Genomic DNA, 14482 nt, shown 5'->3' with positions numbered 1-14482 from the left:
GCTGTGTTCTTGAGTCTTCGTTTTTTCACAGTTGCTTTAACACAGCCCACATTTAAAAGCTAGCTGCCAGTGATGCTGACAGTTTCTTATTGCTGATTGATTTCAGAGATTTTGCATAGAATTATCAGAGTACCATTTTTTTTCTCCTATGTGTCTTACCTTTCCTTGTGAAAACAACAGCTTTTATATTTTTAGAGAGATGCTGTTGATCTTAAATTAATCTTTTTGAAAGTTTAAGAAAATACATTGATCCTGTGCTGCTTTGAAGTATGAGAAGGACTGAGGAGCCACTGGCTTGTAAAAGCCGTGAGAACTTGAGTTAGCCAAACTTAGTGCACAAAAGCAGAAAGCAGCTCAGGCTCAGATACTGAAGTGACTTTAGCTGGCAGTTCAGTGCATGTAATCATCTTGGAACATCCTGAATCGTGTTCTTTCTCTCAGCTGTTGCACTGAGTCTTTTGGGCTGTGCCCGTGAACTTGTCTAAATGAGGCTGTTCTGGTGTTGTTGAAGCACCGGTGACTTAGAACACAGTGTTACAGTGGCCTCTGTAAAGGATGCTTGTACGGGGCTGTATCTCTCTGTCACTTCCTAGGCTGTAATAATTCAAAGCCAGGGAGATGTGCTGTGGTTTGACACCTGTGCACGGTGTGGTTCCTGCTGAGTGCCTGGAAGGGCGGTGCTGCTGGAGGGGGACAGGCTGCTGCTGGCACTGACACTGCCAGCACTCTGCCCGGTGGCCCAGGGCTGCGCCCACGGGTCCTGCTGGCTGCCGTGGCTGCAGCACAGGGAGCGGCCCAACGCTGGCTTGGGCTGCTGTTGGTGTGCTCTGAGACCCCAATGGATGTAGGCAATTGGACACCTCTGCTTGAAAAAGGAGGAAAAAAAAAAAAAAAGAGGCAAATCCAGTTTTACAGTATACACAATTTTAATAACAAAAATGTTCTGTACACTGCACTTCTTTTTATTCCATTACTTACTACCCCCCTCCCATCAGGAACTGGCTCTTTAACTATAATTTTAATACAGTGCACTGAGGGCTCTCCGTCTCGTTGCTGAGCTGGTAGAATAGTTCACTCGCTAATGTTTCATGAGGGTGAGAAGCAAAACAGGGTGCTGTTTTTGTTTTGTCTTTAGGGTTTGTTTTAACAAATGGGTGGCTGAGGGCTGGCAGGTGGAGGTTTGTGTGTACATCACAGGTGCATGAGCCGTGTGGTGTTTTGTCCTTAAAATGCATGAGTTTTGCCCTGTCTGAGGTTGGCCATATCCATCAAAGCTGCTGTCACCTCTCCCTGAATACCTCCCAAAAAAGGTTTTTGTTCAAGGTGTGAAATGCTACATTTCCGGGTGACTAAAATGATCTCCAAGCATCCCACTAGCACCTGGCTTAAAAAGGAAAATCTGTCCCCACTTCCAGTGCATGGGACTCTGTGCAATGCAGAAGGGGATGGGAGGAAGGATCTGCTTCTGTGCAGCTGCCTTCAGGTTCTGCTGCTATTTCTTTGCTTTCTTTTTTTGTTCTTTTTACTGGGGGAGAAGTTCTGTGTTCCTTTCTGAACTCCCTAATTTTTATGTAAAGATGAAATTCAGCTTTCTCAGTAGACTTCATAGGTCTGAACAGATGGATTTTAATAGCTGTGCAGCTCACAAAATTAAATCAACTTTATTTTCATTAAAGTAGTACAGAAATTAACTTAGGCACATTAAAAACCAAGAATGTAGTGCAGACTTCTGATTAAAGCCACTGGATGTTTCTGGTTTACATGTCAGCAATAGACTGCAGCCTTTGAAGGGGCATACAGGCTGAGAGCTCAGATGCTGGGCTTTGCATGCAGGCTGGGCTTATCTCTGAAAAATCACGTAACTTCTGCAGCAAAACAAAACCCAACATTGATTCAGCAGCATTAATTACGTTTCCTTCTGATGGAAGTGGGAGCTCTGCTGGCAGAGGAGCGCTCCCATCGGAGTCTCAGCGCTAACCCGTTTTACTCTCGATCAAGTAATTCTTGGTTGTATGCATTTAAACGATGATCTAATGCAGAGCGACTAACAAGAGGGGAGCTGAAAGCATTAATTCAGACCTGTTCCAACACGATGACTCAAATGGAGCTTGTGCTGCCTGGTTTGCATTTCACTGGCACGAGGGTGGGGAATGGAAGCGGAGGCAATCAGGGAGGCTGGGGGATGTCTTTGGGTGGCACAAGGATCCTAGAGCAGTGGAACAAATTTCCACTTCTAAACGGCCCTGGAGGCTTGTGTGGTGCTGTACCTAGAGGTGGTGAGGCACTTCTGTCATTTATCATAGTATCACAGAATGGTTGGTTTGGAAGTGACCTTGCAGCCTCCTCAATCCTTGCTGTGCCCCCCACCAGCTCAGGCTACCCAAGGCCCCGTCCATGGCCTTGGGCACCTCCAGGCATAGGGTAACCACGTGTTTGGGCAGCAGTGCCAGGGCCTCACTGTCCTCTGGGTATAGAATTTCCCCCTAATTGAGTATCTGCAGAAACCAAGGCTGTGCAGTAGAGGTGATAGTCTCAGAGAAGAATTTAACAACCGCTTCATCAGTCAGTGCTCATCCTGAAAACACTTAACTTAAGCCAAATCATCCTGCTTCGTATTCCATAAACAAAATAAATCAGACTGCTGACTAAGGCAATTATTATAATCCTCTCTTTGTTTGGAAGAGTCACAAGCCATTGAGAATGGAAGACAGTAACTTTAAAACAACCAAAAAGGATTAACAACCTCTCACGGTGCCCTTGTGTAGGGCGATGGCTGTGCCTGCAGTTTGCTGTCCCTCCCAAGGGAATTCAAGTTGACTTTGCTGCTCGTGTTTGACATTCTGCAGGTTTTATTGTACCTGTTGCCCTAAATGTGATGTTTATGGAACTGCTTTGCTCACGCCTGGAACCTGGCAACAAATGGTTTAAGAAATGGCAGGTATAAACCACAGCATCAGGGAGAGCAGCCGCGTGTTGGAGCGTAAATGTGAGTGGGGCTGAGGGAGGCAGCATGGGTGGGCTCCCTGCACCCCAACCAGCAGAGCCTGTGGGACCTGCAAAACTGGGATGATGGATGGGAGAAGTGAAGCACCCATCTGGAGCATCAGTCTGTACTCTTCTGGGGCAGAATTCCAGGCTATTAGAGACAGGGGCTTCTGGGGCACTGGAAAGACACTGCCATGGGAGGAGCCTCGTTCTCCAGTCAGGAAATCATAGAAAGATTTGGGTTGGAAGGGACCTTAAAGATCATTGTGCTCCAACCTCCCTGCCATAGACAGGGTAGCTAACCACTAGATTAGGCTGCCCAGGGTCCTATCCAACCTGGCTCTGTGCCTTGTGAGCTCCCAGCTCTGGGCTGGCTGCACGTGGGGCAGGAAAGTGGGATTCTGTCCTGCATGCACAGCTTGGACATTGGTGTTCAGTGCTGCCATCTGATGGGTGGTAGCGCTGCACTACGATTAATGGTATGGGCACTGGAAGTTGAGTCATGAGTTAAGTCAGAACTTTGTCTCTGCTGGTGCCTCCATGGAAAGCACTGCTGCTCCCTGGTACCTTTGGTGCAGGCATGGGATCAGCCAACACAGTAAGGGTGGCACAGCAGGGCGGGCTGCTGCACTGCTCTGCTCCCAGCAGGAGCCTGGGGCTGAAGGAAGAGCCACTGATTGCTGGGAAGGAAGCAAGTCTTCCTACAGTCAGCCGTACATTAAGGTTTTGTATTGGCTTAGGGCTGAATCACATGGGTTGTAATCATATGGAATCATAGAGCCATGAATCGTGGAATGGCTTGGGTTGGAAGGGACCTCAAGGATCATCTAGTTCCAACCTCCTGCCACAAGCAGGGCTGCTGACCACTGATTCTGATACCGTACCAGTCTGCCCTGGGCTTCATCCAAGCTGGCCCTGAGCACCTCCAGGGATGGGGCATCCACAGCTCCTCTGGGCAGCCTGTGCCAGGGCCTTGCCACACTCTCATATTCACTCCCTGCCCACCTACCTCGCCGGATTTATTACATTCAGTTGAAAGCAGTAAAAGCAGAAAAAGCAACCGTTGATTTCCTAAAATGGATGCAAATTGGCTTGTCGTATTATAAACAGTTAGGGGAGTTCAAAGAGAACTTAATGGAAAACCATAGTCTTCTCTGACTCTCTTCTATTAAAGTACAAAGTCGTAGGAAGTACACAAAATATTTGTTTTATAATAAGGGCACCGTAAAAGTAAAATGATGCAAATTAATATCTTCAAAACCAGTAATTGAAAAAATCTTTATGTAAAATCTGAACAGAAGTCACACTTATCTTGCTATAGTTGCCTCGGACGAATTCATTTCACAATAAAACATCAAACTTGTATAATTGCACCCTAAATACCTCACTAAGTGGTAATACAGATATATAAAAGCAGAGTGAAATAGCGAACAGATTTTTATGCAGTGATTTTTCTGTTCAGAAAGTTTGCAGAATAGTTTAGTACAACACAATTAGCATACTGTAATTACTGATTCGTTCAAGGTATGTTGACACTGTGAGGAATTTCTCTTCATCCGTGTTTGCTGGTAATTGTTTAACACTGCAGCATTGGACACAACACATTTTTTAGTTATACATACATGTATATATATATATAAAAAAAATTCCATCCCTCTGGTCCTTTTAACTTTGGTTAGAACGTTTACAATATTTGAGCAGTTGACTTAAAAATAACATAATCCTTTGCAGACCCCCCCGCCCTCCCCCATGGCATCTCAGTACCACTGTCGCTGCATAGATCTGCAAATATTTACATATCATTTCATAATATAGTATAAATAGCAACGTGATACCTCTGGTTAAAGAAATCAAATTACTCCCGAAGAATGAGGTGCGTGTGTGTGTGTATATATATTTATATAAGGATTTTTTAATGGCATACTAGTTTAGATTCTGTCCCATTTTGACTAAGAAACAAAACGTTTTTTTGTGAACTATTCTATAAACTAACCATTATCCTAATGTATCGGAAGGTACGCAGCTTTGAGCTGGTAATTACCTTGAATTTTGGAAGAGGAGGACAAGTGAGAGCTTATATTACAGGGGCTAATTCTGTCTCCAGAGAAACCGTGGAGTTAGTGCATGAAAATAGCTCCCAGCAAGAGGAAGCCTGAGGGGGGAGAGGGGGGGGACGACAAAGAGAGGTTTCTTCCTTCCTTCTCTCTTTCTTAACCTCCGGTTGATATTTACTTTTAATTAAGAAAAACTTGTGTTAAGGGTATTTACACATGAAAAGGTGTGGAAGTGCTGTTTGTTCGTAGGCGTGAGTCATTAGCCCGAGTGCATGAAAAGCATCATCGAGGCGAAGCAGAGAGCTGGTCGGGTTTGAACGCCTGTAACATTTAGATCATCGCACCAACCTTCCTAATTAAGCACCACCAGGTACTCTGCAAGTGCCTGGAGAGCCATCCTGGTTAATTGGTGGTCGTGTGAACTGCTCCTGCCTGCGTTTGCTGCGAGCTCGAGCAAGGTATGTGTAAGCAAGCCAAACTGTGAGCATGGAGGTAGGAAAACTGCCTTAAAAATTAATTTGCCAGTCCCCAGTGCATCTAAATCCCCACCTGAACCTTGGTCACTTTTTTTTTTTTCTTTTTCCCTCTCCCCTTTTTACTCGAGTGGAAATGATCAGAGGAGGAAAGCCTTCCTCCAGCGTGCCTCTGAATTGAGCAGAGCCAGCTGGGATGTTTGGCATCGCACAGCTGCGGGGGAACAAATGCAGTGTATGTTCCTCTGCAGGTCTCTATGCAGACAGCCTCCCTCCTTCCACCCGGGCTGATTTTACTGGGGAAAGTGGAGTGTGGAGACTTGAGTATAAATGGTACGCACAGTCGGAGAGTTACATAACATGGAACATTTTACATAGTTTGAGGTGAGCGTCTTTTTAGACTTTTAAACACTAGGAATGCAAGTTTAATGTGATCATTGCTTCTTTAACACTGAAAATATTATGGATTTATTAAAAAAAAAAAACTAACTTAAAAATACTGCACCACTCCATAAACAATGCTTCCATTGAGTAGCTTGGAAAATTAGGCTTTACGTCAACATTTGTAAAAATTAGAATCTGCTGTAGGTCCCCTACAATTTTAAAATAGGTTACTTATCTGGTTTAATTTTAAGTATTATACTTCACATTCTTTATATGGCAGCTGCTGACACTTGCATTGTCCGTAGCCGTTAATGATGATGAAGGGTCCTTCGTGGGTGGGTTCGTACTCATTGTACGGTCCTTGGTCTGACATATTTGCCATATGTAGCCGCGTTTGGGATCGGAGCTGCCTGTGGTTTTGAATCATTGAGCACTGCCTAATTCTTCTTAATGTGGGAGGGCAGCATTTCCTGGAGATGAACACTATAAAAATGATAAAAAAGAAAGAAAACAATAAAGCCATTGTCCCTGTAATTACCCTCTGAGTGAAGATGGCATTGTTTGGCTCGGGGAAGGGTTCCTCGGTGGTGACGACCATGCCTGCCGTGGTGGGGATTTCTTTGTCTCCCATATGGAAATGAGAGGAGCTGATGCCTTTCGTGTACTCGGTGGTGGGAGCGTCCGTCGGAGCCGCGGACGGGGCGGCGGTCGATGCGTTCCAGCAGAGCTGGAAGCCGTGCACGGCGTCCAGGATGTCCTCTCCCTGGGCGTGGTCGGGGCCGTGGCACAGGATGGGATGCTCCCAGCGGCCCCGGAAGGCTCCCAGCCAGGCGGCCAGCGCGCAGATCCGGGCGCTGCATTCCCACAGATTGCCCGAGAGCCCCACGGTGCTGAGCGACGGCAGCGAGCGCAGGATCTTGGAGTCCAGCGTGCTGAGCTTGTTGTTATCCAGGAGGAGGGTTTTAAGGTTAGGCATAGTTTCAAAAACTGTTAGGTCGATGGCTTTGATCTCGTTTCCAGTCAAATCGAGCTTTTCTAAGGTGCCCCAGGTCCACTCCATCCCACACGTCAAGTTGCTAATTTTGTTCCACTGCAAGAAGAGAGTGTGCAGGCTGCTCAGCCGGAGGAAATGAGCAAAATTAATCTTTGTCAGCTGGTTGTGCTCTAGGTGCAGCTCCCTCAGCTTGATTAATCCCGCAAAGCCATTGCGAGCCAAACTTCGCAAGCGGTTTGTGCTCAGATCCAGGAACTCCAGGCTACGGCAGTCCCAGAACAGGCGGACGGGGATCGTCCGCAGGGAGTTGGAGCGCAGATGCAAGGTCTGCAGCTTGCGGAGGCCGTAGAGCAGCTCGGGGTGCAGAGAGGACAACTGATTAAAAGAGAGGTCCAAATTCTGCAGGTTAAGCAGCTGGCTAAAAGTGGTGTTTGGCAAATGAAAGATTTTGTTGGAACTTAAGACTAATTCCTTAAGTTTATACAGTCCTTGAAAAGAATCTTCTCTGACTGTTGCAATTTGATTATGATCTAAGTGAAGCCAAGTAAGTTGACTGAAGCTCGCAAATTGATCCCTTTCAAGTTCAGTAATAAAATTGTGCCTCAGTGACAAACCTAGAGAGCCCTTTTCAGTGGTGTTTGGCACTGAGTGAAACCCCTGAGAGTCACAGTAAAAGAGTAGCTTCTCACAGCGACATTTTGGTGGACAAGCCATGCCCAAGGCAGGCAGCATTTTTAAAACCATGCTCATTGCATATAGTGCTGCCAGCATACGAGCCCCTAATGGCCACTTGAAATGTAAGCCTGCAGAATATAATTTAGGAAAACAACAAGATAGGATATCCTTATCAGTATACTTTGAACATCACCGTGGAAGATTTCACTGCAGATAACATTTCCATGCATTTCCGAAAAGCTTATTCTAAATGCAAGAAACAACTTAGTACTACACACAGAATACCAGCTATTACACTTAGGATGAGTCTTTATCGGCATTACGGAGGGTTACAGCGTCACAATCAGAACACATTGCTCTCACAAGGTTCACCCCAGCAAAGCGTGCTGTAGCACCTTGCCGCTGCCTTAACACACAGCCATCATTCATTAGACAAGGGAGAGAGAAAGGCACACACTTACCCATTCTTTTGAGTACATTGGAGGTTGCATTCAGTCGTAGTTTGAGACTCAACACGGTGAGTCTGTGAAAGGCTCTAACGCGAGATAGCCTGTGAATAATTTACTGGTTTAGGGTCCTGTGATATTAGTGCAAAATTGAATCCACCGTGCTCTCTTAGAATATTCCTTTTGAAAGCGCCGGCGTGACCTCCTCTGCCAGGTCTGCAGTTTTCAAGTCGATGCTTAATAGAAGTTTTCTTCCTCGGCGGCTGCTCGGCTGTTTAATTGAAGCTCACGTTTTCTTTTTCCGCAGCTGTGGGTTCCTTTAGTCCTAACTTGTTGATGGCGGGTGGGTGGCTTATTGCTGAGAGAAGCTCCTGGAGTAGCATGAGTGCATTTACTGAAAAGCTTTTCAGGGAAGCGGCACAAGAATGGGTTTGCTTATGCGCTGCGACCACGCAGGGCTGTATATAGGCTGACGTCACCTGGTGACGTTCCTTTTGTTTGGGTTTTCCAGAAGCTTTGCTGTTTTAAAGCATTGTGCTGCATACTGCGATCGTGTTTGAGACCGCTGATCGAGGAGGGGAAAAAAAATCAGCTGTTAGAGCCCTTCGTCCCGGCGATGCGAGGAGCCGGAGAGCCGCGCACCGCCCGCTCCCCCCCTGCATTCCTGCTGGCTGCGCTCACTGTGGCAGCGCAGAGCTGCAGCTGGAGCCTCGCTGCTGCTGCCGGCTGCCTGTCCAACCCGGCTGCACTGGGGATGCTCGGGACGTGAAGTGTGCCCGACTTGGACTGAGGGCGCTGATTAGCAGCGCTTTGCAGGGAGGTGGGGCAGCTCGAGGTCCCTGCAGGAGCGCGGGCAGAGGGGAGTGCTTTTTGGGACAGGGGTGCTGTCGGGGCGTGTGGTGGAGGCCCTGCGGTGAGAAAAGTGCTGGGAAATTTCTGGAAAAAAAGCAAAGCTTACCTTAGAGCACAGGAGAAAAAAAAATTAATTGGAATCTAGCTTGACAGCTTGCAGTTATGAAATGAGGAAATCAATCTTTTTTTTTTTTTTTTTTCCTTGCAAACCCTGGCTTTTGTGTCACTTATTGCTGCTTACCGAAGTGTAGGAGAGTAAGTTGCGTTTACAGCAGGCGTTCCCTGCAGCTCACAGCCCTTGATCAAGGACCGGGAGCCACGGTGACGGCAGGACCTGCAGCCAGCATGCACAGTCCTGAGCTGGGCTGTGGTGCCAGCAGCCCTGCAGGGCCACAGCCTGGTCCAGGGCTGCATGCTGGGACATCACGGCTCCCGCTGTCCAGAGCAGACTGTCCTGTGGGACTTGTTGTCACCTTGAGACACGTGGCAGCAGCGCAGCACAAGGCGCTCGGCAGTGCTTGCCCTGTGGCAGTGAGGTGTCGATGATGACCTCGGGACAGGGCTGAGCTGAGAATAGCCAATTCCCCATGCTAACAGGGAGGGAGATTAATTGTGTCAGAGGAGGTCTGAGAAGACAGTGGTCATTTAGCTTCATTATTAAACTTTAGTTCCTTATTTAAGCTCAGCCTTGCTGGTTTCTGCCTGTTTTTCTTTCTTTGTCCTACAGAGCAGCTGTGCCCCTGGCTGCAGTGCTGGACCTGTGGCTGTCCCCACAGGGGAGGTGTTAAATGAAATGGAGGGATGGAGAACACAAAGCACAAAGAAAAGCAAAAGCCCACAAAACAGAAAAATAAGTAATGTAGCTATTTTTAATGTTAAACTGGGCAGTGCTAGGTGACTGCGTTAAATTGTTCTGTCACCGTAAATATTCCAGCTTTTGCTCTAGACTGAAAGGAACATGTGTAAAGAAATGACACGGACCTATTCCAAGAGTTTTTCCATAGTTAATATTCACTGTGCAGGAAGTACGCAGCCAAAATCCAGCCTGAGCTGCCCGTTGCCTTGGGGGAGTACAGCAGCAACGTGCCTGTAGCTGTGCTTCTCAGCACTCATCTGGTGCACTGTCCTGACCCCAGCGCTGATCTGAATGTTAATAGCACATAAATATGATAACACAATCTTTTAAGGAATGTTCCTAAGGTGTCATTTAAGAAAATTGAAAAAGCTCCGAGATGAAAAATTACTACCCTGCTGTGCCACTCTTTCCATTATTACCGAGTGGCCAAATTTGGGTACCTTTTGGAAAGGTTCTGCTTTTCTGCATCCGTGCATGTTGGTAGGTTCCTCCCGCGTGACGATTGTGTAATCTGGCACGGCGTTGGGAGTTGCTGCTTGCACATGGTAAGCTGCTGCCTCGCTGAAGCTCTTGGTTTTCTGGCCTGTAACCAAACAAGGGCTGTTTAGCACCTTGCCAGTGAGTTTCTTGTTTGGGAAACAGTGAATGCGAGCTCTATGGGCGCTTTTCTCAGCATAAACCTGTTTTTGTGTGTGCTTGTCGTGAGACAACAGCTATTATTGAAGGCATACCTCCGATTCCTTTTAAACTTGAAAGTGTGCTGATATTCTCCTTGTGCTTTGGGAACTGTCTGGGGTGCCGAGGTGCAGCAGGCTGAGAATAGACTCCAGCTGCCTGCTTAATTCTCACCGTTGCATTTCTTCTGAGACTGCAAACTTGCTTGCATGCCAAGGGAAGCCATGGAGTAGTGCCATCTGGAGCCTCCCACCAGAACAGGCTTTGAGGTGGCATCTGCACCTCCAAAACTTGGAGGAAAAGAGGAAATGTGTGTTTCTTGAGAATAAGTGCTCTAGGACCAAAGAACCCGCTCCCTTACCTGGCTTGTTGTGCAGCAGCGGAGCTGGTCTTCCTGCTAAACACATGCACTCGAAGCAGAGCTGCACCCCGAGGCCAGCGTTGTCATTTAGTTAGGCTGACATCTGGTGGAAGCCTTCCTGGTGCATTAAGTCCCACAAACAGCCTAATGGCACTTGATGCTGACATGGGCTGGGCAGCCTCTTTGTGCTTCTGGTGCGGAGAATGGAAGTGTGGGTGCTGCAGGCACTTGGGATTTGCACCTGAGCACACAGCTCCTGTCTGTGTGGAGATGGGCATGGTGGCGTTCCTGAACGTCAGCATGTTGGGAGTCACGGGAGAATCAGCTACTGCTTTTTTGCCTTCTTGCTGTGCAAATAAGACAGAGCAGGCTAGCACAGGTGTGGCTGGGGTGTCACATGGGTTAGGTTGCTGCTGTACCAATGGACGTGCTGTGCAACCCCTATATTTCAGTGCTTAGCTGTGGCTATAGGAGATTCCTTACACTTATGTCTGTAACAAGCCAGGGTGTTACTGTCTCCTCAAACATCAGATATCAGATAGATAATCACTCATGAAATTTGTGCATCGTGCTCCATCACCTGCCCTTCGTGGTTGCAGCGTTATAGGCTGGATGACTGTGAAGAGGAAAGGGACCTGGGGGTGTTGGTTGATGCTCGGCTGAACATGAGCTGACAATGTGCCCAGGTGGCTGTGAGGGCCAACAGCATCCTGGCCTGCATTAGAAATAGCGTGGCCAGCAGGAGCAGGGAGGTGAGCATCCCTCTGTGCTTAGCACTGGGGAGGCCGCACATCGAGTGCTGTGTTCAGTTTTGGGCTCCTCACTGCAGGAAGGACATTGAGGCCCTGGAACATGTGCAGAGAAGGGCAGTGAAACTGGTGAGGGGTCTGGAGCACAAGTCTTGCGAGGAGCGGCTGAGGAGCTGGGATTGTTTAGTCTGGAGAAGAGGAGGCTCAGGGCAGACCTCATGGCGCTCTGCAACTTCCTGAGGGGAGGCTGTGATGAGGAGGGCTTTGGCTTCTGCTCCCAGGCAAGGAGCAGGACACGGGGAAATGGCTGCAAGTTGTGCGTGGGGTGATTTAGGTTAGACAAAAGGAAGAACTTTTTCTCTCAGAGTGGTCAGGCACTGGAATGGCTGCCCAGGCAGCTGGAAGAGTTGCCGTCCCTGGCAGTGCTCAAGAGGTGCCTGGATGAGGAGCTGCGAGATGTGGGTTAGTGCTTGTGGTAGCAGTGGTGATGGGAGGGCACTCGGACTGGATGATCTTGCAGGTCCAACCTTGTGGTTCTATGATTCTGTGGTCCGGAATCAGCACTGTTATACCTGGAATTTGTTTGCAGCTCTGCTCTCTTGGTAATACAGCAGTATGGACGGCCGTCCTTTGTAGGCATACAATTAGGCGGGGTGTCAAGGTGAGAATTAAGCATGTGACAAACTTGAATCTGAGCACTACATCTTTATGCCTTGCCATGAAGCACCGCTCAGCAGCCCTGCACTGATGTATGGCTTCCCCGTGCACCCCGAGGACGGAATGCCAAGCACCCATTTGTCACTTACTCAATCACCAGCATTAAGCACAGCACTGCTCCTTCCTTTGGTTAGAAGACAATTCAAAGATTACCTGAAGCAGAAATCCCTCTGCAAATGACCTTTTTTTTTTTTGTAGAGGGACTGCTGCAGGGTGGAGAATGCTATTCCTCAATAGCTCTCTGATCTTAGGTGAAGCACTGAGATTAATAAGGGAAGTTTTTGTTGCGTAGCTATAAAAGCATGGCTGCATAACTACATCGTAATATGTGCTCTGATTCTGGTTGCTTCCACATAGCATTTGTTTACTGCCAGCACCGTGCTGTACATTTTCACATTTATGAGTTAGTTGCGGTTGGATTTTAACTTCGGTAGCTGCAGGAAGAGCTTGGTTTGGTTTTGTTTCTGAGTCAGATGGCAGGCCTACAAAGGGAATGCTTTGTGGACTGAGACAGTGATTCCGCTTTGCCTCTCTGTATACAAATCCCCTTTCTCTGCTTTAAGCTGTTGGAAAAAAATGGTGAGGTTGGCTGTGAGATCTGGAAGAGCAAGGATGCGGCAGTGACTGCTTGTGCTGCCTTCCAAGCAAAGCAGCACCGATGGTGGAAGAACAAAAATTCCAAGGGTTGGGGGAAATATGTAGTTTCTAACAGCAGTTCTAGCCCTTTTTAATGACGATCTTAAATATATTTGCTCTGAGTGTATTATCTGTTGATACTGGGCAGAGCAGTAGTATCATAATGCAAAATGACTGATGCAGTCGATATGACCCTGTTAAATCCAATGAATCTATCAGCTGCTTCCTCTGCCACCGGCTGCAGAGCCTGTGATTCCCTTGGACAAAGGTGCTTTCCATGCTGAATACCTAAAAATCCCACTAGTATGCATATTCAGGATTCGCTATTCTCAGTCCTCATCCCATGTGCAGAAGCTGATCACTGGGATGCGTTCTTCTGCTGCATCATTAGTTGGCTTTTCCATGGAAGTTTGGACTAAAAGCAAGGGCTGTTTTTTTTAATAGGAAGAGTAATTGGTTACTGGAGCAAATTATCCAGAGGTGGTGAGCCTTTACAATGTGATTTATTACTTTATAGACTAGCTTGAACGGGAGTTGTTAAGCTGTAGGGTAGAACCACTGGGTAAAATTCATGGGACTTGAGCAAGGGGATTGATGTTGTCCTTGATGATGTTTAACACTTGGAAATAATGTTGAGATTGGAGCAGCCAACATCCCATAGGCTGGCTGTGCTTGGACTTCGCAGGGCGTAATTGGCTCCGCAGTTGTGCATTATGGTAACTTTTATGCAAAAAAAGTCAACTGACTTCAGAATGGCAAAACTTGACATCCTCATCTTTGGTCCAGGACCTGGGTTACAATTGGCTGTGGGAACTGTAGGTGGGAATGGCAAGAGGTTCCCTTTCTGCAGCTGCAAAAGTGCAGGTGTGCCTCCTCACGTTGCCTGCAGCCCCAGCCGTAGTGAAGGCGCTGGGTTAGCAGCTGGGGCACAAAAGTGGTAAAGTGCTGCAACTCAATTAGTGGGGTGTTCATGTTGCAACTTTCCAAGGGAAATGCTCTTAATACTTTCTTATACTCTAGTACAAGCTTTTGTACTAAAATTTCAGAACACCAACAAGATGGAAATAAACGGGAGCTGCTTTGCTCATATCTAACAGCTTTAGACTATACAGCTATTTCTGTGTTAGTACACAGTGTGACTTAATAGGAACAGATCAGCAGTATGAAATCGGAGCTGCTTACCCGCTAATGTACACATTGAATGCTTTTCAGAGCATTTTGCGTAGGGCTGCCTGTGGTCAGATCTCATGAGCTGAACAGCCATTGGTGGAAACCGTCCCTGGGTTCCCTTGCAAAAAGGGACCTGCGCCGCACTACCAGGGCTGCTCTGTGCTGTGAAACCGAGCATGGCAAAGTGCAGGTGATGGGTGGATTCGTGTCAGTGTCATGCTCCTGGTAGGTGGTTAACGTGGGGGTGCCTGGGGAGCAGGAAGAGGGCACTTCTTGGAACAGCAGAATGTTTGGCTCCCTGTGTATTAGATGTGCATGTACCTTCCAGAGATACTGGAAAAATGCCGAGGTGGAAGGGGGAGTGCTCTGGGTTCATTGAAACAGTCCCACTGCAGGTACAGCGGTATGGTAACGTGAGCAATTGCAGGTTTATGTCTCAGCAGGCACGGGGGGCT

The 14482-nt window shown here is 47.5% G+C and overlaps 2 protein-coding genes across 4 annotated transcripts in view; one reads left to right on the top strand and one right to left on the bottom strand.

Moving 5' to 3' along the window:
* Positions 1–14482, top strand: part of CTNNA1 (catenin alpha 1) — a gene marked incomplete at both ends in the record, with an annotated part of 92052 nt that overhangs the window by 34651 nt on the left and 42919 nt on the right. The gene's annotated exons all lie outside the window — the stretch shown is intronic.
* LRRTM2 (leucine rich repeat transmembrane neuronal 2) lies at positions 6150–7751 on the bottom strand (the record flags this gene model as incomplete). The annotated part of the gene is made up of 1 exon (XM_079542218.1): positions 6150–7751. A coding segment is annotated over one exon (1602 nt), but the record flags the coding sequence as incomplete, so codon positions are not given.

This window comes from Tetrao urogallus (assembly GCF_951394365.1).
Source record: "Tetrao urogallus genome assembly, chromosome: 14".
NCBI lineage: Eukaryota > Metazoa > Chordata > Aves > Galliformes > Phasianidae > Tetrao > Tetrao urogallus.
This window is presented reverse-complemented; position numbering and strand designations above follow the sequence as displayed.